This window comes from Ovis aries, chromosome 12 (genome assembly GCF_016772045.2).
Source record: "Ovis aries strain OAR_USU_Benz2616 breed Rambouillet chromosome 12, ARS-UI_Ramb_v3.0, whole genome shotgun sequence".
Classification (NCBI taxonomy): domain Eukaryota; kingdom Metazoa; phylum Chordata; class Mammalia; order Artiodactyla; family Bovidae; genus Ovis; species Ovis aries.
The window spans coordinates 72,684,730-72,712,717 of record NC_056065.1 but is presented as its reverse complement, the minus strand read 5'-3'; the positions used below and the strand labels follow the sequence as shown (position 1 = coordinate 72,712,717).

The following is a 27,988-nucleotide window of genomic DNA, read 5'->3' as shown; positions in this document are numbered from 1 at the left end:
AAAGGTCTGTAATTGCTATATTACATCAACATTGTGAAGCACTTAACTGCTTCATAATCCTGAATTGCTACTGTTTCAGCCATCTATTTTTGAAGTGTCTGGTTACTTGGTGTTATAAAAATGAAAAAAATAAAAATCCTCAGAATGCCTGAAGTCTTTTAACACAAAATGGTAATGAAATCTGCATTATTGTTTTATTCTCAAAGAATTGAGATCACATCCCCAGTTTATGTCATAAGTAAAAGCTAATTAGTTGTTCTCGTTCTTGTCTTTATTAGTATATAACCCCCACGCCCACCTCCAGCTACACTTTTAACATCATTCTGTGTAAATCTATGTATATTTTACAGGCCAGAACTGAATTACTCTTTTGTCTTTCTAAGAACATTGTTTGTTTTTTTTTTTCCCATTTCATAAAACAAATATAAAAATTTCTCACCAGATTATTCATGGCAAAAAATGTAATATATAAACTCAACAAGGCCTAAGCTGATTTTAAAATTAAATATTTGGTATGTGTTGTAGTATCAAGTAGAGTATAACATTTGCATATATAGTACTTACATTTTATTTTCTGGTTTACACATCAAAGCAGGCAAATAAACTAAAATTTATTATTTCAGATTAATGATTGAATTAAAACTCAGATGTGAAAAAAATCTATTATCTTCTTTTATATGAATAAAAAATACAATGGGAAATGTAGCAGATACTATTTTGTAATTCAGTTATATTAATTTTTTACTTTTCATTTACTTATAAGCTTATTTTATATGCTGATTGACATAAACATGTAAAATTTTAGGAGCCTGTAAAATGTTGGAGATGAGAAGTACCAGATATCTAGAATTTGCACTTGGAAATAAAGTCAGCTATACGTTAATAAATTTCTTGCATCTCTGATGTAATATGAATGCTGTATGTTACAAGCTATCTATATTCCTCAAAAGATAATGGAATTTATTCCTTAAGCATGAGAATTCTTTAATTTTTTAATGGAAATCTTTCTGATTTATATTTCATATGTAACTTAATTGTATCTTTAGTAGTAATTTAGAGTCATGATTAATATTGATTACTATGTAGATACTGTATGTATGTAGAAGTAAAAATATATGAAAATAACACAAAAAGTCAAAGGAGATGTATTCTATTGTAATATTTTATATTATATCTGAAATTATTTGAAGATACATTTCTGAAGTTACAGATAGATATTATAAATCCTAGAAGAACCTCTGGAAAATAGAACAGAACTGATGGCTAGTAAGCTAATAGTGGAGAGAAAATTGAATCATAAAAGTACTCAATCCAAAAGAAGTCAGAAAGAATAAAAATGAATAATTTTTTCAACAATTCAGCAATTTTTCAATAATTCAACAATAGCAAAGAATAATTAGGGCAAATAAACAGATTACAGGAGGGTAGATTTGACTCAAACATATAGATGAGATGTAGGTAAACTCGGAGAAGGCAGGGGCACCCCACTGCAGTACTCTTGCCTGGAGAATCCCATGGATGGAGGAGCCTGATGGGCTGCAGTCCGTGGGGTCGCACAGAGTCGGACATGACTGAAGTGACTTAGCAGCAGCATGGGTAGACTATACCCCATTAAGCACATCTGCATGCAGCCTGTTTCTGTATGGCCTGTGTGTTTGAAATGATTTTTACATTTTTCTTAATTATGAAAAATATATATGACAAAATTTACTTTTTAAATGTACATTAAGTAAATTCACATTGTTGTACAACCATCACCACCATCCATCCTTTTTCATCTTCCCAAACTGAAACTCTGTACCCATTAAACTATAATTCTCCGTTCTCCACTCCCCCAAGTTCCTGCCAGTCACCTTTCTGTCACCTTATCCTTTCTGTCTCCATGAGTTGACAACTCTAAGTAACTTACATAAATGGAAGCATACAATATTTGTCCTCTTTTGTCTGGTTTATTTTGCTTCACACAATGTCTTTAAGAGTCTTTCGTGTCATTCATGTCATAGCAAATAGCAGAGTTTAATCCTTTTTATGGCTGAATAATATCCTATTGTATTTATATAACAGATTTTTATAGTTTTAAAGTATTGTAAAACTCATGTGAAGTGAAGTCGTTCAGCCATGTCCGACTCTTTGCGACGCCATGGACTGGAGCTACCAGGCTCCTCTGTCCATGGGATTTTCCAGGCAATAGTCCTGGAGTGGATTGCCATTTCTTTCTCCAGGGGATCTTCCCAACTGAGGGATCAAACCCGGGTCTACCGCATTGTAGACAGACACTTTACCGTCTGAGCCACAGAGCTACGATAAATGCACACAAAGAATGTGAGGTAGACACTGTGTGTGGCCTACGAACTCTAAACTATTTATTCTGTGTGGTCTGTTAGAGAAAGCTTGTCAGTCCTCAATTTTGATAATTATACTAAATCTAAGTGATTTAAATATGCCAATTAAAAGGCAAAGATTGTCATATGAGATTTTTAAAGCAAAACTGTATGTATAAAAAGAATATCCAAATATATGTGTATATGAGAAACCTAATTTTTATATAAAATCATAGATAATTTATAAGTTAAGGGATAGAAAAAAAATGATATACCTACCATGCAAACATTAACTCAAAGAAAGCTGAGGAGGCTATATGTTAATATCAAAGAATATTTTAGAATAAGCATTCTTACCAGGGATAAAGAGAGACATTTCCACAATAGTTTGAGTCAGTTCATCAAGAAGATATAACAGTCCTGAATAGCAGTTTCAGTAAACTTGAAGCAAAGGAGAAATAGAAATGCACAATTATATTCAGAGCTTCAGTAGTTCTTTCTTAGTAATGAATAAGAAAAGTAGATTGAAAATCAGTTAGGATGTAGAAGACTTCAGCAACAGAAAGCAACCAACTTTTTATGGTTAACATTGATAGAACACTGTATTCAACAGTTGCAAAATATACTTGATGGAGCAATGTTTTTACTGTATTCAAGTTCCGTTCATGATAAAACCTTCCATGAAACTTCTAAAATCTCTTCTATCCACTGAGAAGAGTTTCCTTCTTTCTTACCTCTCAGGGGCTCTGAAAGATTATAGCTCTTCATAATCCCAGAACATTCCACTTCTGGTTTGGGGCATATCATTAGCCATAAATTTTTTTTTTTTTGTATTTTACTTTGGGTTGTGCTGGGTCTTCGTTGCTGTGTGTGGGCTTTCCCTAGCTGTAGCGAGTCTTCATTGTGCTGCGTGGGCTTCTCGTTGTGCACAGGCTTTAGGGCACACGGCCTTGAGGAGTTGCAGCACGTGGGCTGCGTAGTTGCGGCTCATGGGCGTAGAGCATGCAGTCTTCTGTACTTGTGGCGCACGGCCTCAGTGGGCATGGCCTGTGGGCTCTAGGGTGCAGGATTAGTAGTGTGGCACATGGGCTTAGTTGCCGCACGACACTGGAATCTTCCCAGACCAGGGATCAGGCCCACATCCCTTGCATTGGCAGGCAGATTCTTATCCACTGTACCACCAGGGAAGTCCTAGACATAATTTTGTAATCAGCCTACTTGTGAGGCTACACGTGCAGGCTTAGCAAGATAATCATAATACCTCCTTGGCTTTCAGAGCCTCCTCAGTCCTCATGCAAGATCTGCCAATTTCCCTTGATGGTGGGGTACAGCTTGACATTTGTAACTCAGTAGCTGGGTGATCGCATGCCAGCTGCTGCTACATACTGGACAAACCACTTTGACTTCACCTGCTGAAATGAGTGTAATCTTTTTATCAAAAGCTCTTGATGAAAGTGAAAGAGGAGAGTGAAAAAGTTGGCTTAAAGCTCAACATTCAGAAAACGAAGATCATGGCATCCGGTCCTGTCACTTCACGGGAAATAGACGGGGAAACAGTGGAAACAGTGTCAGACTTTATTTTTTTGGGCTCCAAAATCACTGCAGATGGTGACTGCAGCCATGAAATTAAAAGACACTTACTCCTTGGAAGAAAAGTTATGACCAACCTAGATAGCATATTCAAAAGCAGAGACATTACTTTGCCAACTAAGGTCCGACTAGTCAAGGCTATGGTTTTTCCAGTGGTCATGTATGGATGTGAAAGTTGGACTGTGAAGAAGGCTGAGCACTGAAGAATTGATGCTTTTGAACTGTGGTGTTGGAGAAGACTCTTGAGATTCCCTTGGACTGCAAGGAGATCCAACCAGTCCATTCTGAAGGAGATCAGCCCTGGGATTTCTTTGGAAGGAATGATGCTAAAGCTGAAACTCCAGTACTTTGGCCACCTCATGCGAAGAGTTGACTCACTGGAAAAGACTTTGATGCTGGGAGGGATTGGGGGCAGGAGGAGAAGGGGACGACCGAGGATGAGATGACTGGATGGCATCACTGACTCGATGGACGTGAATCTGAGTGAACTCCGGGAGTTGGTGATAGACAGGCAGGCCTGGCGTGCTGCAATTCATGGGGTCGCAAGGAGTTGGACACGACTGAGCGACTGAACTGAACTGAACTGGAGAGTCAAGAAATGAGAGGCAATGAAATTATTTTCTACTCAGAAAGTAGATGCACTGAATAAGACTGTACTGTTACAAAGTCAGTAGCTACATATGAAGTTCGCTTTAAATCAGAAATTATTTCAAGCTATCAGGGAAATAAAGCAAGAAAGATTAGGGTTTTAAGGCATGGTACAAAAATAATCTGATCTATGTCTTCTAATAAAATGTGTTTGGAGGTACCAAAAAAAAAAAAAAATCAAAAGGCCTGCAGTGCCAGTCTACCATCAGAACTTCTCAGTAATACTTTTAAGCATCATGACCTATTGCAATCGTTGGAGGACCGTCTGGTTTGCTGAATCTTAAAGGTCAAGTGTAGAGTTTATGCCACTGTACCTGGATCACCTGGAGAGATTTACCTTGCTCTGGGTAATAGCTCTTGCTCAAAGCTAATAGCTTTTTATTTTACCTTATAAAAGTATCAGAGCTGTACACTCAATTGTGGACTGTGGTTCTCTTCAAGTTTAAAGAGGCCCACCAAAGTTTTGTCTCCCTCGTGTCAAGCAGACAAGGGATAGCAAATTCTCTTTGACTTTGGGAGGAACATTCCAACCAAACCCTAGATCCTCAAGAACTTGGTTGACGAGGCAAGTCCCCTGTATTTCCTTAAGATTTGGTTCTCACTTCCATCACACATGTACACTTAGCAAGAAATCTCATCTGTCCAGTCTTCTACTCTTCTAAGTCCTAATAGCTTGCTGTCTTCTAGAACAGGTTCAAGGAGATGTTGTTTGGAATGTGAGGGCGGCCAGGGTCTCTGCAAAGCCGATCACAGCAGAGAACAAGAATACTTTACTATGTTTCCCTGATGTAGGGTGGTAGAAGCATTGCTGTTCTTACCAGATGAGATGTAAATAACCTGTTACTTGTGTTCACTCTGGATTGCTGTGAAGGGAAAGGCATTTGCTAAATTAAAGCTAGGTATCGAATACCGAGGCTGTGTTAATTTGCTGTGTAAGATGGCTCCATCCGGAGTGGCAGCACCACTTGATGTCGTCTTCGAATTCAGTTTCTGGTCTTCTGCCGTTATTTTTCAATTCTGTTAATTTCTGTAGAGGCCAGACTAGTGGAGGCCTTCCTCACACCTCACGCCTCTGACTAAGACTAATCTCTGCTCTTCCTTTGAGATGTCATGTTGCTAAAGAAAGAAGTCTGCACTAGTCTCCAGTTGTCCCCTCCTATATAGCACATAGACATTGCTTGGAAAGGCCAAGTGTAGATTCTGCCAATGGCTTTCAGAGTATGCATTCTGATAGTAAACCCCCAAAACAGCAGCAAGGTGTTTTCTGAAGTTTATTTTTAGATATTTGGTGCTCAGTTCAGTCACTCAGTCGTGTCCGACCCTGCGGCCCCATGGACTGCAGCACACCAGGCCTCCCCGTCCATCACCAACTCCCAGAGCTTACTCAAACTCATGACCATTGAGTCGGTGATCCATCCAACTATCTCATCCTCTGTTATCCCCTTCTTCTCCCACCTTTAATCTTTTGCAGCATCAGGGTCTTTTCCAGCGAGTCAGTTCTTCGCATCAGGTGGCCAAAGTACTGGAGTTTCAGCTTCAGCATGAGTCCTTCCAGTGAATATTCAGGACTGATTTCCTTTATGATGGACTGGTTGGATCTCCTTGCAGTCCAAGAGACTTACAGTATTGTAAAGTAAAATAAAGTAAAAATAAAAATTTAATAAAAGAAAAAAAAAAAGAGTCTTCTCCAACACCACAGTTCAAAAGCATCGGTTCTTCAGTGCTCAGCTTTCTTTATAGTCTTAACTATCATATCCATACATGACTATTGGAAAAACTATAGCTTTGACTAGACGGACCTTTGTTGTCAAAGTTATGTCTCTATTTTTTAATATGCTATCTAAGTTGGTCACAGCTTTTCTTCCAAGGAGTAAGCATCTTTTAATTTCATGGCTGCAGTCACCATCTGCAGTGATTTTGGAGCCCCCCAAAATAGAGTCTCTCACTGTTTCAATTGTTTCCCCATCTATTTGCCATGAAATGATGGGACCGGATGCCATGATCTTAGTTTTCTGAATGTTGAGCTATAAGCCAGCTTTTTCACTCTCCTCTTTCACTTTCATCAAGAAGCTCTTTATATCTTCTTCACTTTCTGCCATAAGGGTGGTGTCGTTTGCATATGAGATTATTGATATTTCTCCCAGCAATCTTGATTCCAGCTTGTGCTTCATCCAGTCCAGCATTTCTCATGATGTGCTCTGTATATAAGTTAAATAAGCAGGGTGACAATAAACAGACTTGACGTATGCCTTTCCAGATATGGAACCAGTAGGCTGTTACATGTCCAGTTCTAACTGTTGTTTGTTGACCTGCATATAGATTTCTCAGGAGGCAGGTCAGGTGGTCTGGCTGTATTCCCATCTCTAAGAATTTTCCACAGGTTTGTTGTGATCCACACAGTCAGAGGCTTTGACATGGTCAATAAAGCAGAAGTAGATGTTTTTCTGAAACTTTCTCGCTTTTTCAATGATCCAGTGGATGTTGGTGATTTGATCTCTGGTTCCTCTGCCTTTTCTAAATCCAGCTTGAACATTTGAATTTATCTACTGTTATTATATCACAGTCATCATTTGAGCATTACGGCAGTTTTATTTCTTTCTTTCCAATCCCTTTCTTTTTCTCAGCTTATTCCATTGGCTAGGACCTCTGGCACATTGTTCTCTTTCCTTTTTTAAAAAATTCATTTTTAATTGAATGATAACTACTTAACAGTATTATGTTGGTTTCTGCCATATATCCACATGAATCAGCCATAGGTATTCATATGTCCCCTCCGTCTTGAACCTCTCTCCCCCTCATCCCATCCCAGCCTTCTAGGTTCTCACAGAGCACCAGTTGAGCTCCCAGAGCCACACAGCAAGTTCCCACTGGCCGTCCATTTGACATATGGTCGTGTATATGTTTCCATGCTACTCTCTCGATTCGTCCCAGCCCCTCCTCCCCCACCATGTCCATAAGTCTGTTCTCTAGGTCTGTGTCTCCATTGTTGCCCTGCAGATAGGTTCATCAGTACCATCGCTTTAGACTCATATATATATGTTAATAAACAATATTTGTTTTTCTCCTTCTGACTTATTTCATTGTGTGTAATAGGCTCTCAGTCCATCTACCTCGTTAGAACTGACTCACTCAGATGCCGTCCTTTTTATGGCTGAGTAGCATCTGGTCCCATCACTTCCTGGGAAATAGATGGGGAAACGGTGGAAACAGTGTCAGACTTTATTTTTTGGGGGGCTCCAAAATCACTGCAGGATGGTGACTGCAGCCCTGAAATTAAAAGACGCTTACTCCTTGGAAGGAAACTTATGACCAACCCAGATAGCATATTGAAAAGCAGAGACACTACTTTGCCAACAAAGGTCTGTCTAGTCAAGGCTATGGTTTTTCCAGTGGTCACGTATGGATGTGAAAGTTGGACTGTGAAGAAAGCTGAGCGCTGAAGAATTGATGCTTTTGAACTGTGGTGTTGGAGAAGACTCTTGAGAGTCCCTTGGACTGCAAGGAGATCCAACCAGTCCATTCTAAAGGAGATCAGCCCTGGGTGTTCTTTTGGAAGGACTGATGCTAAAGCTGAAACTCCAGTACTTTGGCCACCTCATGCAGAGTTGACTCATTGGAAAAGACCCTGATGCTGGGAGGGATTGGGGGCAGGAGGAGAAGGGGACGACAGAGGATGAGATGGCTGGATGGCATCACCGACTTGATGGACATGAGTTTGGCTGAACTCCGGGAGTTGGTGATGGACAGAGAGGCCTGGCGTGCTGCGATTCATGGGATCACAGAGAGTCAGACACGACTGAGCGACTGAACTGAACTGAATATTCCATTATATATATGTACTACAGCTTCTTTGTCCATTCGTCTGTTTATAGACACCTAGGTTGCTTCCATTATATTTCTATTTCTATTGTAAGTAGTACTGCAGTGAACACTGGGGTATATTTGTCTTTTTCAATTATGATTTTCTCAGGGTTTATGCCCAGTAGTGGGATTGTTAGGTTATATAGTAGTTTTATTCCTAGCTTTTTAAAGAACCTCCGTTCTGTCCTCCATAGTGCTATATCAGTTTACATTCCCACCAACAATGCAAGATGGTTCCCTTTTCTCCACACCCTCTCGGGCATTTATTGTTTGTAGATTTATTTTTTTTTGCCACTTTATTTATTTTTAATTGAAGGATAATTGCTTTACAGAATTTTGTTGTGTTCTTTCAAACATCAACAAGATGATGCCCATTCTGACCGATGTGAGGGGATTATTTCATTGAAGTTTTGATTCGTATTTCTCTGATAATGAGCAATATTGAGCATCTTTTCATGTGTTTATTAGCCATCTGTATGCCTTTTTTGGTGAACTGTCTGCTTGATCTTCTGCCTACTTTTTTCAAAATTATTTATTTTAATTGGAGGATAATTATAATATTGTGATGATTTTTGATATGTGTTAGCCTGAATTGGCCTGCCTACTTTTTGACTGGGTTGTTTGTTTTTTTCTGATATTGAGCTACATGAGCTGCTTGCATATTTTGGAGGCTAATCCTTTGTCACTTGTTTCATTTGCTGTTATTTTCTCCCATTCTGAGAGTTGTCTTTTCACCTTTCTGGCTAGGCATCTTTTTCTCACTCTCGACCTCAGAGGTAAAGTTCTCAACATTTTACCAGTAAATTTGATGTTTACTAGAGGACTTTGGTTTCCCTGGTGACTCAGAGGTAAAGAATCTGCCTGCTGTGCAGGAGCCATGGGTTCGCTCCCTGGGTTGGGAAGATGCCTCGGGGAAGGGCATGCCAACTCATTCCAGTATTCTTGCCTGGAGAATCCCATGGGCAGAGGAGCCTGGCAGGCTACAGTGCATAGGGTCACAAAGAGTCGGACATGACTGAAGTGACTTCGCACATATGCACGCACAGAGGACTTCCAAAGATACTCTTTGTGAGTTAAAGAAAATTGCCTTCTATTCCTCTTTTGCACTGAAATCTTTTAGCATAATTGGATAATTAATTATATCAAATGATTTTTTAATCTATTATAATTATCACATTACTTTTAACCTTTATTCTTTCAATGCAATGACTTTGATAGATTCATTTTCTAATGTTAAATCCATCCTGCATTTGTAGCAAGACTTTATAGTCCTTGTTTCCACCTTAAACCATTTAAGGGTAAATGGGTTGCTTCTTCACCCTCAAATGTGTTAGTGTGTATTTTTTACAAGCAAGAATATTCTCTTGCATAGCCTTACTGTAACCATCAAAAATAAGGTACTAATATTGATATTTTGACATCTTATTGCCATTTAATTCTCAGAACCTTCTCAAGGTCAACAGTTGTCCAAATAATGTTATTATAGCAAAAGGATCAAATTCAAAATCTTGTCTTGCATTTAGTTACCTTTTCTTTCTAGTCTCCTTTAGTCTAGAATAGTGCTTCAGTCATTCCCCTTTTGACTATTACACTTTTTTTTTTTTTGGATATCTGAGTTTGTCTGATATTCCTCATGATAAGATTCAGGTTATGCACCTCTAGGTGAAAGTGGTGCCATATTCCTCTCATTGCATCTTAGCAGATGATGCACAATTTTGATTTATTCCATTGCTCGGAATGTTCCCTTTGTTCTCATCGTTAAGGAGGTGTCTACTAGGCTTCTTCACTAAATTACTCTTGATAATTAAGTCCTTCATCAGAATGCATCTCTAACTGTAAAAATGACCTATTTTCCTCAAAGTTCTTTCAGTTTATTTTTGTGTTTGTTTATATCTAGATGGACTCATGGTGTCCTCTTTTCCTCTGTGTCTTATGATCCATTATTGTGATTATTTATTTATTTTGAAGCTCAAATTGTTAGTGAGATTCGGTCAGTGTGACCCCCTTCAAGCTGGCTTCTTTGTCCTTTTGACATGACCTCATCACTCTTTGAGTGTGTCCTTACTCTCAACACAAGAAGCTTATCTAGGCTTGGCTTGTATTTTCCTTTCCTCGGCTCTGGAATTAGCCATTTCTTCATGGAGTCCTGATTCCTTTTAGTGAAGAACTGATTGAGAAGCCAGGATTGGAGCACTTAGGTATGCTTGTTGCTGTCAAAGGGTTTTTCTTAAGCTGTGGATAGAGCCAGGATACTCAGGAGTGTGTGTGTGTGTGTGTGTGTGTGTGTATACACATTGTATGCATATTTACACTGCATTTATGCCCACCTCTAAACACCTGAGCTCACACTGATATCTTTCCATGTTAATTCAGCAGCACAGGGTGTGTTCCAGTTCTTCCCCTGGTTCTCCCCCAGCTCTGGCCCCTTCCCTCATTGTGGACACACTCCTCACTCTGGGCTCTGTTGCCTGGGCTAGGCTTCCTTTCCACGGGGAAGCCACGTACCCTGCTGAGGCTCTGGCTCCCCATGCTGTGCTCACCCAGCACACCCAGCTTCACTCAGACTGGACTCGGTCGTGCTGCGTGGCGCTGCCCCGCGTGCAGATGCCCTCTCTGCCCTCCTTGGGCTCTGACACATGGCTCTGGCCCACACAGCTTCTGGTGCCACCAGCAGTGCGGACCGCTGCCTCCCTCTGCCCACTGAATAGCTCCGGGACTGACAGATTTCCAAAAAGGGGAGAGCAGAGGGAAAGCTCCCTGTCTTTTTAATGTGTCACGGATTTGAAATGATGTCCTCTTTTTTATTCTTGAGATTAATAATTTATGCCATCTCTTTTTCTTCTTGGCTAGTCTCTTCTAGCATCTTATCAATTTTATTAGTGTTCTCAATGGATTTTAGTTTGATTTGCTGCTGCTGCTAAGTCGCTTCAGTCGTGTCCGACTCTGTGCGACCCCATAGACGGCAGCCCACCAAGCTCCCCCGTCCCTGGGATTCTCCAGGCAAGAACACTGGAGTGGGTGGCCATTGCCTTCGCCTTTGGTTTGCTAATGCTCTTCTATTGTGTGCATTTTTTTGTATGCGTGTTTTCTATTTTTGATTTCTGCTCCTTGTTTCATTCTTCCTACTTCCTTTGAATTTCATTTGTTTGTTTTTAAAACATCTTGAAATGGGTACTCAGATTATGGTTTTCAGCCTTCCTCTCTCCCCTGCCCTCCCCAGTATATGCACTTAGGCCTGTAACTGTCCTTCTTAGCCACATTCTGCAAGTATTTATATGGATTATTTTTATTCTCATTATTTTCAATGTATTTTCTAATTTCTGTTGTGATTTCTCCTTTAATCCATGGGCAGTTTAGAAGTTTATCTTAATTTCTAGTTGTTTTATCTAGATTTCTATAAATTTTATTATATTTTTGTTTCTGATTTTTAATTTAATTCCACTGTGGTTTGAAAACATCCCCTTTACACTCCCAGTTTTGTGAAATATGTTGAGCCTTATCACCCAGTATATGGTAAATTTTAGCAGATTTCCACAGGCATCTGAAGAGTGGTATGAATTCTACAAATGTTGAATATTCACCTGTTTTTAGAGCTGCAGTTGCCAAACTTTGAAAACCAGTGTCTTAAAACACAGTGTTGAGACCTACAGGTCATATTCCAGATATGCGTGCATCCTGTTTTTTTTCTTAAAGTAGGAAGATAATTTGTCTTGTTTTCTAGGTGCTGTACGATATGCAAATGGAAAATTAAAATGCTTAAAATATATTCATGCATGAACCCTTTTATATCATTTCCATAAAACGGAGTATGAAATTGGGTTGTAAAGCGAGGAATGAAGTAAGAGTATGGCATTATCATTCTGGTATTTGATAGTCCGACAAAAAATTTCTTTCTAAGGTTGGATGTTTATAGTGTAATCTAACAACTCTGACATAAATTGTGCTATTTTATAAAACAATTGTCTTAAAATTTTTCCAACATCAATTCAATTTAAGCCAAGTTCTTACACTATGTAGACAGTGAAAAGCGGTTAACAGCTAGAGAAAAAAAGATACTATTGCAGAGAGTTAAAGAAGAAATCCTTATAACTGTATCTTTTCAATGAAATTTACATTCCAGATACGTTTGGCCTTCTTCTCTTTGAGAAGTAAAATGCAAGAGTAAAATGAAAATTAAAGAGAAAAGTGTGGTAATTATATTCAGAGCTTTGAGGATTTATACAATAATACATAATTATATAAACATATAATTTATAAATCCCAATGTTTGTATATGTATATCTATGTATTCCAAAATATTTTATATATTCCACTTCACAGCTTTAAAGTTGTTTCTCTCAAATCCAGAAACAATATTGAAATCAACCCATGGAGCCTACTTAGCATCTTTAAATATCAGTAAACTTCTTTGGGATAGCTTCTGCCTTAGTCTTTGGACCACAGTGACACGAACTCTAAATAAGATCCAGGTGATTGGAGGTCGGCCGTGTAAGTGCCGCAGTTGGTGGCAGCTAGACAAGGACTTGATGTGTGAGAGAGTAAGCCGAAGGAAGTGAGGTATAACACAGTTACCAGACAGAAACTGTATGTGCTGGTCGCGTCAAAAGGAAGTTCAGAAGAGGATTATTAAAAGTGGAAACGGACTCACATAAAGAGAAGATTTCTTTTTTTAAATAAAAATAAAGACTGAAATCAGTTGCTAGACTGATGGATAAGAAAGGCAAGGATCCTGTATCTTCCTCCTTCCTGGCATCTTCAGGCATCCACGTTTTTGTTTTGTTTAATGCGTGCGTGTTTTTGTACTCCCAGCGTGCATGCGTTTTTGGAAGGAAAGCACTGAGTCATTTTTTTTACTTTTCCTAGTTTTATTGAGACTTAATTAACATATAACTTTGTGTTATTCCAAGGTGCACAACATAATGGTTTCATAATATGTAAGTATTGCAAAGTGACCATCACGATAGGCTTCGTTAACATCAGTCATTTTACATAGTTGTACATTTATTCTCCTGATAAGAACTTTTATCTATTTTTATTCTGCTCTCAGCAAATTTTAAATATGCAATGCAGTATCATTAAGTATAGTCTACACTGTGCATTATATCCCCAGGACTTACTTATCTTGTAACTGGAAGTTTGTGCCTTTTACCGCCTTCATCCCTTTCTCCTACCCCCAACCCTGCCATTTTTTGCCGACCGCCAATCTGTTCTCCATATCCGTGAATTCATTATTTTTCAGATTCTGTGTATAAGTGGCATCATACAGTATTTCTCTTTCTCTTTTTTTATTTACTTCGCGTAACATTATTGGCCTCAAGGTCCATCCCTCTTGTCACAAATGGCAACTTTTCTTTTATGGCTGAATGTAGTCCATTGTCTGTATAAAGCACATTATCTTTATCCATTCATTCATTGATGGACACTTCAGCTGTTTCCATGTCTTGGCTGTTACAAATAGTACTTTAGTGAATATGGAAATGCAGGTATCTTTTCAGTATGGTGATTTCATGTCCTTCAGAGAAGTACAGAGAAGTAGAATTGCTGGATCATATACGAGTTCAGTTTTTAATTTTTTGAAGAATCTCCGTATTATTCTCCATAGCGGTTTCAGCAGTTCGCACTCCCATCAATGGTGTGCAGGGATTCCCTCTTCTCCACATCCTGCCCAGTGCTAGTTATCTCTTGGCTTTCTGATAATCGCCATTCTGACAGGTGTGAGTTGGTATTTCGTGGTGGATAACTTGCATTTCTCTGATGATTAGTGATTTGAAAACGTTTTCATGTTTCCGTTGGTCTTTGCATATCTTCTTTGGAAAACAGTTTCTTTCCAAAGGTGTTTTTTAGTTTCTCAACCCATTTTTCAGTCAGATTGTTTGTTATTTCACTGAGTTGTGTGAGTTCTTCATGTATTTTGGAGATTAACACCTCACCAGATACATGATTTGTAAATATTTTCCACCCTTCTGTAGGTTGACTTTTAATTTTGTTGATTGTTTGCAGTGAAGAAGCTATTGAGTTTTATGTAATCCTACTTGTTTATTTTTGCTTTTATTGCCCTTACTTTTGGTGTCAGATCTAAAACATTATTAAGACCAATTCATGGTTTCAGTTCTTATATTCAAGTATTTCATCCATTCCAAGTTGATTTATGTATATGATGCAAGACAGTAGTTCAGTATCATTCTTTTGCATATGGCTGTCCAGTTTTCCCATCACCATTTATTAAAGAGACTATCCTCTCCTTGTATTTTCTTGGCTCCTTTGTCATAAATTAATTGACCATACATATGTAGGTTTACTCCTGGGCTCTCTGTTCTGTTGGACAATGTGTCTGCTTTTGTGCCAGTAACATACTGCTTTGATTAATGTAGATTTGTAATATACTTTCAAATCAGGAAGTTTGATGCTTCCCACTTTTTCCTTCTTTTTCAAGATCTCTTTGGCTATTTGAAATCTTCTGTATTTCCATACAAATTTTAAGGCTGTTTTTTCTATTTCTGTGAAAAAAAATGCCATTGGAATATTGATAGCTATTGCATTGAATCTGTAGGTTGCTTTGGATAGTATGAATATTTTCACAGTATTCTTCCAATCCACACACACAGAGTATCTTTCCATTATTTGTGTTTCATCAGTGTCTTATAGTTTTTAGTGTGAAGGTGTTTCACCTCCTTGGTTAAATTTATCCCTTGGTGCATGCTGGTGCATGCTCAGTTTCTCAGCTGCACCTGACTCTTTGCAACCTCGTGGATGGTAGCCCACTAGGCTCCTCTGTCCATGGGAATTCCTAGGCAAGAATACTGGAGTGGGTTGCCATTTCCTTCTCCTGGGTATCTTCCCAACCTAGGGGTTAAATGTATGTCTCACATGTCGCCTGCATTGGCAGGTGGATCCTTTACATGCAGTTGTAATTGGGATTTTCCCCTTAACTTCTTCTGATGGTAATTCGTGTGAGTTGATAAAAACACAACTGATTTTTACATTGATTTTATATCCAGCAGCTTTACTGATTATGTTTATTAGTTCTAAAAGGTTTTCTTTTGTGGACACTGCAGTTTTCTATATAGACTATGTCATTGCCAATACAGATAGTTTTTCTTTTTCCTTTCCAATCTGGATGTCTTTCTTTTCTTGCCTAATTTCTATGGCTAGGACTTCAAGTACCATGAGAGTCAGAATCCTTGTTCCCAGTCCTTTTTTTTTTTTTAATTCGTTGAGTGGCATCTACTTTTTACCATATAGATATGAGCAGTGAGATGTATCCTATCCCTATCCTTCAATTTGATGGCTTCTGGTTAAGGCAATTATGGTAATCACATCCCCCCACCACAGGTGGGTTTAGAAATAGACATGTGACCTAGTTCTGTCCAGTGAGACCTGTGGGATAATATGCTATTAATAAGAGACTTCTGGGAAAGATCATCTCTCTTTTTTAAAAAATTAAGATAAAGGAAAAGATGGTATGCTGATTCTTAGAACTACTATGTTGGGAATTTTTTAATTTACTTCATGTTATAGTAAATATTTAGGTATTACAATTTAATTTATAATTCAGTGACTGGTTAAATAGACATTTTCAAAGAGAGAGAAGATGTCAGTTTAAAAACTATCAGAGACTATTTAGAAACAAAAGAAAATTCAGATATCAAGTTTGGGGGTTTTTTGTTTTGGAGACGGGGATCGGTGGGGGTTGGCCATGCCATGCAGCCCGTGGGATCTTAGTTCCTTGACCAGGGATTGATCCCATGTCCCCTGCAGTGGAAGCTTGAAGTCTTAACCACTGGACTGCCAAGGAAGTCGTCATTTTTGTGGGTTTTTTTGTTTGTTTAACAAATAGAGATTTATTTGTCTCAGACATCAAGAAATTCTGGAGGTAGCTACTTGGTGATTCTTCAGATACCCCTTCATCATCCTTAGTTTTCATTCTCATGCTTGTTACTTCATGGTTATGAGTGCCACACCGCTAAAGCAGGAGAAAGGGGAAAGGCCACTGGGCAAAAGGGACATGCAAGTTAAGTCTGCTGCTTTGTCAGGAAAACAGTAGCTTTCCTGGAAGCCCCATGCTGAAATCTGATTTATTGTGTTATTGGCTACTACTTCCAATCTATCTCCTCAAATTTAGTTTCAACTTAAGTCATTAATTTTTATACGTTGTGTTTATTTCCTAACTCTGGTATGTTAGACTCACTAGGTGACTCATTTAGTTTCCTTTTCCAAAATTAGGACTTCTGATCAAATAAGTAAATCTGTGCTAAGTTCATGCAGATCAGTGTTTTTCATTTGAGCCAGACATCATGGTAATTTTTAAATGAGTTTTATAGTTCTTATGTAGAGTTTTTCTGTCTTAGCAAGAAGCTTTTCTATCTTAGCAAGAATAGAAGACCTGTTGAACATTTCTCTGTTAGAAGAATTACAAACGACCCATTTTCCAGAGCTCCTTTCGAGAAAGGAGAGTGACAGTCCATCAAAGGAAAAACTGAGCCATGTTTAAGTTTTATATCTGATATTATGTCCAGGAATTATTTGCATGGATTTAGCTATCCCTGAGTTATATGGTGAACTCTATTTCCTAACATACCTGCCTGTCCCCACCTCTGTCCTGTTCACAGACCTGCTTATTCTGTTATTTAGGTAAATCATTGACGTAAAAGTTAAAAATTTAAGAGAGAAAGAAAACGTGGAGCTGGAGATGCCTCCTATAGACAAGGTAGAGTGGACTTTAGGAGCCCTGATGCAGGACGTGGTGGGGCAGGGAGTGACCTCTTTATAAGGGAGCCCTGATGCAGGATGTGGTGGGGCAGGGAGTGACCTCTTTATAAGGGAGCCCTGATGCAGGACGTGGTGGGGCAGGGAGTGACCTCTTTATAAGGGAGCCCTGATGCAGGACGTGGTGGGGCAGGGAGTGACCTCTTTATAAGGGAGCCCTGATGCAGGACGTGGTGGGGCAGGGAGTGACCTCTTTATAAGGGAGCCCTGATGCAGGACGTGGTGGGGCAGGGAGTGACCTCTTTATAAGGGAGCCCTGATGCAGGACGTGGTGGGGCAGGGAGTGACCTCTTTATAAGGGAGCCCTGATGCAGGACGTGGTGGGGCAGGGAGTGACCTCTTTATAAGGGAGCCCTGATGCAGGACGTGGTGGGGCAGGGAGTGACCTCTTTATAAGGGAGCCCTGATGCAGGACGTGGTGGGGCAGGGAGTGACCTCTTTATAAGGGAGCCCTGATGCAGGACGTGGTGGGGCAGGGAGTGACCTCTTTATAAGGGAGCCCTGATGCAGGACGTGGTGGGGCAGGGAGTGACCTCTTTATAAGGGAGCCCTGATGCAGGACGTGGTGGGGCAGGGAGTGACCTCTTTATAAGGGAGACAGGGTGGATTGCGGACTTCAGACTCCGCTGGTGGGTGGCGGGCTACAGTCCATGGGGTTGCAAAGAGTCAGACACAGCTGAGTGCCTAAGCACAGCGCAGGAGGAATTAGGCCTTGATTCACAGTGCACTTCATTTCAGGATTCTGGAGCTCGGATAGACAGGAAAACCTAGTTTCCAGTGCTGCTGAGGTGAATGCTAGTTCAAGTTCGTCTCAGTAATTGAAGAAAATAAATGAGGTTTATATTTGTTTTACCTACCTATTGTGACGAGAGAGGTCACGGATCATGAGGGAATAGTTGAAGTTTGTATGCTTTAGGATTGTTTTGAAAGACAGACCTATATGAATCATCGATTTCACTAGTATTTATTGCTGTCCCATTTTTATAAGAAGAAACAGGGTGTCTTGGTACATAACTTATTTTTCCTGATCTTACCATGCAGGAGAGGATTGAGAAACCAGATTATTTGATTTCTGCATCTGAACCAGGGAAGAAGAAAACTCATTAGTAAATCTAGTAATTACCTTGCCACAAAATTTTAATCCAATTTTTTTAAGTTATTTACAATTATTGTGGACTATACTGCATGTTGAGGCTAATTGGAAACAGTGACCAGATTCTTAATCATTATCAGGAAACTGCATTCAGAGAATGAGAAGAACACCCCCACTGGATGAATTGCAGCCACCACCATATCAGGATGACAGTGGTTCTCCCCACCTCTCATGTACACCCTCAGAAATTGGGGACAGTAAATGTGAATTTTCCCACTGCAGCAACAGTCCAAGATGCTCATATAACAAGTGTCCGAGTGAAGGAAGCACAGGTCATGAAATAGAAAGTTTTCATAATAAAGGATTTGAAGAAGATGTTCCGAGTGACAGCACCGCAGTCCTGAGCCCCGAAGTAAGTAAAAGCACTTAGAGTGTTGAAATTAATGTTATTTGGAAGATAATCCTGTGCTTCTCCTCCTGGTCAGAAGGTTTTATCACTATCGTGTCCTTGTGGCTTACTGTTTCTATTTTTATCCAGCAGACCTTTCAGGGCTGTCCCACCCATCCTTCAACTCCCCCTCAAAAAAAGGATGGGTTGATAAAACTGAGAGCAATATACAAGATGCTGAAAAGTATCTTCCCCGACATTTCAACTCCTGTTGGGGTTTAAAAAAATTTATTTTTGTTTAGCATTTTACATAAAATATTCTGGAATTACCCATTTCTTTTATGTTAAGGTTCCTATTTATGTTTGTGTTTATTTCTTAAACTACTGAATTTAGATATTTTTACTATTGGGAGGTTGCCCTTTAATGTTTTACAAACCTTACAGGATATTGTTTGCATTTTCACTCTCTGGGATATGGAAGGGATAAGTGATGCTCAGCTTTACTATGAAGTTTGAATCCATGGCATCATGCATTCAGAGTGATTGGTGGGTTGTGCTTTAAGATTTCCTTTTTGTGGAGCAGAAAATGTGAAAACAGCAATAAAAATAGGTGTGTTATACTTTTGAAGTCTTTCCATGTTCTAAAAAGGATTTGTTTTGATCTTCCTATGATGATGGAAACTGTAAAGGTAATCTAGAGGTTTTCATAAGGCAGTATTTACTTTCTTCTAGATTGCAAGTTTTTATAGGCTTTGTCCCATACTACATTTCATGATACTGCAGGATGTCAGTGTTCTTACTAGGTGAATTTTTATCTATTGCCAAAATAAGATAATGAAAGTAGAGCTCTGAATCCAATTTCCTTACATTTTTTCTCACATAAAAATTTCTAAGGACACTTTTTATCTGTTACTACTTTTCTACTATTTCTACTGTTATTATATAGTATCTAAAATTCTACATTGGTATTATAAGTTTAATATAGCAGTAGTTCATGATTTTCCACAAAGAATATTTCTCCATGTTCTATAGCTGAGCAAATTTGATATAACTATTTTATAGACTTGGAAACTATATAGCTAGCCAAGAAGGTAACAATGAAACCTGGATTGTGGAACTAACTAACAACAGTAACAGCTATCACCAATTGTCCTAGGAATTTTGCTGTAATTTTTACACAGTCAGCTCATTTAATTCTAACAACATCACCTTCAGGAAGTTGTTATTTCCATTTTAGAAAAGAAAACACTAAAACTCAGAGAATTAAGCAATTTGCCCAAGTATAAACAGATCTTAAATGTAATTCAAACCCAGGTCTACCTGACTGTAAAAACAGTGCTCTAAAAAGCTTTGCTACAGTGCCCCCTTCACCTGAATCATAGAGTGGGGAATTGCTTTGAAGCACTGGTTCCCTCCAAGTCCCAGAGGACTCAAAACAGACTGAATTTAGATGCTCAGATTACCCTGGTGTGTGTATGTGTGAGTGCATATGCAGGTGTGCGTGTGTGTGTTAAGCTATTTCAGATATAAAGCAAGAAGCAAGAGGAGCAAGATAAGGTAGGAGAACACACTTAGGATAGCATACCAGTAAGGACAGGTGGCAGGACCACACTGTGTGAATCCCAGTTTACATGATGTCCTCATGTCCAGTCTTACGATTTCTGCTCTATTAGCATTCCCTAATTATGGCCTGGTAACAGGGTCAGAAGTTGAGATTTGAACAAGGGTTCCAAGGGCCATACTGGTTGTATGGGAGACATGCAGGGGAAGGTCCTCCTGGCCACCATAGAGGCTTGCAGCTAGTCTACTAGACACGGATTTTATCTGCATTTCTTAAATAGAACACATGGGTGGCAGAGCTGTCAGCCCAGAGGTGACTTGATCATAGCTTAGGCTTTCTGTCCCTTTCCATAGCTAATAGTCATGTGTGCTGTCCTGTTTTCTGTTTATTCTGTCTTGAGCATATCTTACAAGTGATTAACTTAGTTATTATCTATATTTATCACATCTTCTGAATTCTGCTTGTGTCTCTCAAGTTACTTCCTTACCTGTTACCTATAGTTAACAGAGCCTGTGAGTTTCGCCCGTATTTCAGAAGCTTGCTCTCTTGTGTTATTACTTCTTATAAGGAGTCTCCCCTATCCTTGCTTGTATTTGTGTCTTCTACAGCAAAACTGGATATATTCAAGCTACAGCAAATGCATGTCACCTGAATACTTCAGTGCTGTTGGCCTGTGTTGCTGATAGCCTATGTTGTTCTTGTGTCTTTTGCAGTTTATTTTGCTTACCACCATTCCTTTAATAGATATTATTTATCAACTAGAAAATTCTTACCTTCCTGTTGATTTAGTCCAGGCTCCAGCTCTCTTAGAGCCTATCTCTCTCCATACACAGTTGAACTGGGAGAGGACCAAGGAGGAATCACAAGGTTCCCAGGCAAGGAGTTCATTAACTGTGTTGATAACCTGTTGCTAGCTAAAGATTATTCACAACTTTGGCTCAGAACCTTGAAAAGAAGAGTTGTTTTCTAATTACCTATTTGTAGAATACAAATAGTAGCTTTTATCTCTAAAGGTCCCTTTAAACCCCCAGTTTCATGACAGCTCTCAGAATATCCAGGGGGAAAAAAAACCAGGAAGGCACCAAGAGAAACAAAATTCAGAAATAGCCTCCTGGGACCTTATAAAAATATTTATTACCTTGACAATCTTAGCTGTCATGACACTATTTTAGAAAATATTTAATCGAAAAATAAATTAATGTAATTAATCATCTATAATTATGAAGTGGCATGTATTAAAACATCTTGCTCTAAACTATAAGTGTAACAGAGTAAGAATATTTTTATACCAGTCTAATCATATTGCATAAAAAAATGAGTTCCCCCGTGAGAGTTTGTTCCTGCTCCTAAAGAATTCTTCACTTGTCATCTTTTCTTACGTGATAGCAGTTGGATCCTCATAGGTAGACATGTAGATTTATAAGGTCAAAGACTTGTGTTGTTTTGATTCTCTGCTGCATCCTGCCACGTAACATACAGCCAGGCACATAGTAGGCGCAATAGTTAGGTACACGTTAAGGTCCTATTGGGCTTCCCAGTTGGCTCAGTAGGAAAGAATCCACCTGCCAATGCAGGAGGTGCAGGTTCAATCCCTGGGTCGGGAAGATCCCCTGGAGAAGGAAATGGCAACCCACTCCAGTGTTCTTCCCTGGGAAATCCCACAGACAGAGGAACCGGGCAGGCTACAGTCCATGGAGTTGCAAAACGTCAGACTCAGCCGAGTGACTAAACAACAAAGGTCCTAAAACAAGGAGACAAACATCACGTCAAACACAAAGCCGCGGAGGATTGCCTTTCGTTTGACAGACCGCTCGACAGCGTCACCCGCCAGCCCAGGCCATGCTTTTTAGTCTCTGTCATCCCCTAGGGTGTGGACCTGACCTACATGGTCCAAGCTGACCCCCACATCCTCTGTGTGTTATCTGCTGTGGGAAGAGTGACAGAGAAAGAGAGTGCAGAGCACGTAGTTTCTTTTGCAGACCTGATCTGCATGGTTTATTCAGAACTCTCTCTCTTTCCCATGGGCTGGAGCAGAGTTACATAGCCATCAGTTCAGTTCAGTCACTCAGTCGTGTCCGACTGTTTGCGACCCCATGAATCGCAGCATGCCAGGCCTCCCTGTTCATCACCATCTCCCGGAGTTCACTCAGACTCATGTCCATCGAGTCCGTGATGCCATCCAGCCATCTCATCCTCGGTCATCCCCTTCTCCTCCTGCCCCCAATCAGCTATCAATTCAGTTCAGTCGCTCAGGCATGTCTGACTCTTTGCGACCCCATGAACCGCAGCATGCCAGGCCTCCCTGTCCATCACCAACTCCCAGAGTCCACCCAAACCCATATCCATTGAGTCGGTGATGCCATCCTACCATCTCATCCTCTGTCTTCCCCTTCTCCTCCTGCCCTCAATCTTTCCCAGCATCAGGGTCTTTTCCAGTGAGTCAGCCCTTCACATCAGGTGGCCAAAGTATTAGAGTTTCAGCTTCAACATCAGTCCTTCCAACGAACACCCAGGACTGATCTCCTTTAGAATGGACTGTTTGGATTTCCTTGCAGTCCATGGGACTCTCAAGGGTCTTCTCCAGCACCACAGTTCAAAAGCATCAATTCTTTGGCGCTCAGCTTTCTTTATAGTCCAACTCTCATATCCATACATGACCACTAAAAAAACCGTAGCCTTGACTAGACGGACCTTTGATTTGTTAAAATACTTGAAGGGGTGAAGTGGTATAGCTGAAAAGTCTGAGAGCTGGATTTGGTACTATTCAGTAACTAGCTGAAACTGTTACATCCCAGATAGTTAGATTAGCAGGAATTTGAGACAATTAAAGTGGATACAGTTTCTTTTACTCTTATAATTAAAATATACAGTTTAGCACTTTTTGAACTTTTGAAGTATGTATCCTACCATTTTCAACAGTGATTAGTATTAAAAATAATATATACTTTGAAATTCTAGTTAAAAATAGAAATAGTGTGTGTGTTATGGAAAATAAATATTTGACTTTAAGTATTTTGAGGCTTTTGTATTTATACTTTCATATTTCACCTTTCCATTGACTTTTAAGCCTAAATATATTAACATTCTGATACAGGTGGGGGCATCTGGGGACACATCTGGAATTGGAACCAGATGTTTCAATAGCATTATACTTATATCCATGTTCTCTTTCTCTCAAACCTGATACCGAGCTGTCAATTGTATTGTTTATAACATTAAAAATTTAGCTTTTTTTTTTTTTTTCACAAAAAGAACAGAGATATACCTTGAAATATATATTTTCAATTTCTCACGTTAAAAACATACAGCCAACTTTCTCAAAATTGTAATGGTGACTATTCCATGTCTTTATTTACTAAGTTTTTGAGTTTAACTTACGTTATTCTGCCTCCAAAGAGTAACTTTTGATTGTAGTTGGCTGCTGATTATTATTACTTTCTTCATGACAGCAAATCAAAGCAGTTTTTATATCATCTTTCTAAAGACATACCAGGTACTTATTTACATGCTGAATTAAATAATGGAGTTAAAAACTGAAAACATTTAAATCTGCTTTTCCTAGGATGTGTCAGCTCGAGGATCGTCTTCACAGCTTCCTAAACCTTTTGATCCTGAGCCAGAAGCTAAATATGGTACCCTGGATGTGACTTTTGACTATGACTCACAAGAACAGAAGCTTCTGGTAACAGTGACAGCTGTCACAGATATCCCAACATATAACAGGACAGGTGGCAACTCATGGCAAGTACACCTTGTGCTCCTGCCTATAAAGAAACAGAGAGCAAAAACCAGCATCCAGAGAGGACCATGCCCTGTCTTCACAGAAACATTCAAATTTAATCATGTTGAATCTGAGATGATTGGAAATTATGCAGTTCGGTTTAGACTGTATGGTATACACCGCATGAAAAAAGAAAAGATTGTGGGGGAAAAGATTTTTTATTTAACAAAATTGAATCTTCAAGGGAAAATGTCATTACCTGTGATATTGGAACCTTCTTACAATCATTCTGTGAGTATCTGCTCAAATAGCCCAAATACAGTTTATGTCATGGTATATAATATACACAATTTTTAAAATCTATGATCAACCCAACAACTTTCTCAGCCTATTTTTTTCCCATGGTAATCATACCTACAAAATTTCTAAGTCCTAGATAGGTAGGTATAACCTTTTCTCATCTATAAAAGTTGCCCTTGAAGATTATATATGATTTATGTGTTTTATGTTCACAGAGCCTGGCCTGATGTCTCACATACTTATTAAACATGTATTAGATGATTGCCTGTGATATCATCTGAACTCTTTAGAGAATTTATCGTTTTCTCTCCATGTTAAATCTAGGTTGATATGTTAACGACTATCTAGCCCCATGTCTTGTTGGATACACTGTAGAAATTACTTGTTCTTACAGAGTATATGCTCCTGCCTCAGTCATAACTGATGGTCTTTCCAGAACGGCTGTGAAATTATCTTAAAGGGCTCAAAAAACCTTGCCCTTGTTATACTTTCTACTTTTTTTTTTTTAAACAAAGATTTTACGGTGTTTCTGGGAGAATATTTGTGTTTAGTACTATAAGCTCTTCTCTTTTTTCCTCCAGGTTCTGATCACATACCCTGTCTGTCTGTCTGTCTGTCTCTCTTCGTATTTTAAACTAAATTGCCACAAGGCATTGCAGGTCACAGGAGAGCTTATTTAAACCAGGAAGATATACTATGCCACATAGCTATTTAGATTATGAGAAAATCCATGATATGCTATAAATAGAAATTTTGAATTATATTTAGTCCTCTTACAATTGAATAAGAAGTATTTTTACCCATAAATACACAGGTTTGGAATAAATCTGTGTATTAAAATGAAAGTATACTATTTTAGAATTGTTTCTAAGCTTTTAAATGTCAAGCGTTAAGTCCAAGATTAGTTTAATTGAACTTCTACCAGGCAGCCTTTGATCTCATAGGACCTTCATCCCCAGTAGAACCATACCTTTTCAACTAGCTGATTTCAGCGTCTTTAAAAACCAAAAGGTGATAATTTAGTGTATCTCTCTGGGTTTTTAAGATAATATTTATCCTTTATTGGATAAAATGATAGCTTGTTTTCACTTTAAATTTTAGAATTACTGTAGATGCCAGCAGTTTATCAGAAGGGAGCAGGAAAAAAAATGCAAGCACTATTTCAGAGGGGAAAGATAACTTTTTAATAAAACTAAATATTCTGTAATTCTTACTGTGATTTTTTTAAACTTTCTCATTATTTGGTCTGAGCGGTTACTAGTTAATCTGTGGAAAATGCATTCTTATATATAGAAATACCTGATTTATATTAGAAGAGAATGCCTGTACCATCAAGAGGTATGTATTTTGTGTTCCTTCATTTGCTTTGACTTTTCTGTTCCCAATTCTGTATTAATTATATACTTTTCACAAAGAAAATGAAGCCATACAAAATAATATGGTTTTAACATGTTTTTTTTTTTCCTTCTGGCCAAACTAAATGATTTCTGTACACACCTCCATTACATGTATTGGCCTAAATTTAATTCTGTATTTCTATATTTCTGACAACCAGTACAATTAATTTCTGTGGAGTGTTCACAAAAAGAAAAAAGTGCTAAGTAGATAGCATCTAAGATGTAACGTTTAAATCTGAACAAAACTTATCTTCTGCTCTTAGAGAATTTTTCCTCTGCGTTGCCATGCTTCTCAAAGTCTCTGCTACTTCTAAAAGTCTGCCTCTGTTGAACTGTTACTCTCTCTGTCTTCTTTTTTCTCCACCTGCTCAAAATCTCATTGCTTGTTTTTGGCTTCTGTGCCAAACAGCTAGCGTTTGACAATTGAGAGGTTCAGAGTTCAAATTCTATCAGTTTTCTTGTCATAAAAATAAAAGACTAAAAGAATGTATATATTCTGGCTGTTCTCTAGTGTTAATGTTCTCTTTGCTGAAGTTTTGATATTAACTGTATAAAGAAATCATGTGATTGTAGATCACCTCGGTGATTTTTAGCTCTGCTTTTGTAAGATGTAATAATATACGAGTGAGAGGTACTTTCATAATTAAACATTTATTCTTAGAGCTTTTGAATAATTTCTTCTTGTTGAAAGAATATTATTAGCCTTTTGGCAAGGGAAATTTCTAATCTAGTCAAAAAATTTACAAACTTTGGTTAAAGCATATTTGAAGCTTAATGATGGTTCATTTCCATGCGTAATAATAGAAAATTAGAATTCTGCATAAATAAGTTAGTTTTATAGCTAATTTTTCAGAAACTGATCCAAACAATACATTGAGAGAAAAATGACCAGTATCACCAAACTAACTTTCTGAGAAGTAAGCCCTGAGTTTCCTTGAGGGTAAGATTTAAGTTTAACATTAAGATAAGCATATAATTTGATCAGTGAACAGTAGAAAATATACAAAGGGTTAAAAAGCACGTGTTCTGCCTAATTAGTAGTTGCACCTACTAATTGGTGCATTTGGATAAATTAATAATTTTTGGCATCAGGTTTCTTGTTAGTAAAATGAGGGAATTAAAAGAAATGATCTCTAAGGTTCTACCCATCACTTTGTTCTCTGATTCTACTAATATATATTGAGGGGGAAGTTAATGGTTTTTAGGTGAGTTTTGTATGCTTAGTATGTGATGTTTAATTGTGGACATTTATTATGTTTTCTCACTTCTTCGTAATTTTTCAGCAACCTTCTTATGTCTGAGGAAGTCCCAGTTAATACTCCCACCTCCCTCAGTTAAGCTGTTTATTTCACGTTCCCAGTCTCACTGGTAGCTAGGGCAGGTACCTAGACACTCCACTCATACTCACCTCCAAGAAACCTCGGCACAGACTGAACAGAGAAGGAGATGCTGCACTCAATTTATGTTCTCATGAGGCTGATGGTGGAGGAATCTGATATCGAGTCAGTAGTAATTCTGAAATAGTTTTGTTCTTGCAGAAATTGTATTGGTGCTGAACAATGTTAAGTAATAATTGCAGAAAAGAAGAGACCTTGGCATTCAAGTGCGCAGTACGAGCAGTAGCAAATTTCCTCCCCAGCTCAGTTCTGCAGTATGATTTTAGATTTTGCTCTTCAGAAGCTTAGCCATAAACCTGGTTCTCTTGTCACCCCAGTCCCTTTAATAAATCGCTGTATCACTTAGAGTTAGCTTCCAATGATTTCAAATAAGAACCCTGACTGGAAACTTTGAAGTAGCCATATGGTATAGTGTTTACTTGCTATAGTCATTTCTTAAGCTATACTCAATAGAGTGTTGTTAGTTACCCTTCCTACCATGATGTGAAAATGTTAGTTGCTCAGTCGTGTCTGATTCTTTGCAGCCCCACTGACTGTAGCCTGCCAAGCTCCTCTGTCCATGGAATTGTCCAGGCAAAAATACTGGAGTGGGTTGCCATTCCCTTTTCCAGGGTATTTACCCAACCCAGGGATTGAACCCAGGTCTCCTGCATTGCAGGCAGATTCTTTACCATTTGAGCCACCAGGGAAGCCCACCATGGTTTATCCCTCTCATAATTTGAACTTTTCTCTTACTCTTAACTTGTTTAGATGACATTCTTTCCTTGTGGCTCAGTTGGTAAAGAATCCACCTGCAATGCGGGAGATCTGGGTTCGATTACTGAGTTGGGAAGATCCCCTGGAGAAGGGAAAGGCTACCCACTCTAGTATTCTGGCCTGGAGAATTCCCAGTCCATGGGGTTTCAAAGAGTCAGACACAACTGAGCAACTTTCAGTTTCATTTTC

General features: G+C 38.8%; 1 protein-coding gene across 3 annotated transcripts in view; it reads left to right on the top strand.

Moving 5' to 3' along the window:
* The window catches only part of SYT14 (synaptotagmin 14), a 200,632-nt gene that overhangs the window by 109,188 nt on the left and 63,456 nt on the right, over positions 1-27,988 (top strand). For 2 of the 3 annotated variants that reach the window (XM_027975977.3, XM_060396737.1), the window contains 2 exons: positions 18,420-18,691; positions 23,791-24,240. In XM_027975977.3, the coding sequence (XP_027831778.2) occupies positions 18,420-18,691; positions 23,791-24,240 (722 nt within the window). Of the gene's footprint in view, positions 1-18,419; positions 18,692-23,790; positions 26,309-27,988 lie in introns of those variants that run through there. The other variant, XM_027975976.3, reaches the window with a different exon arrangement.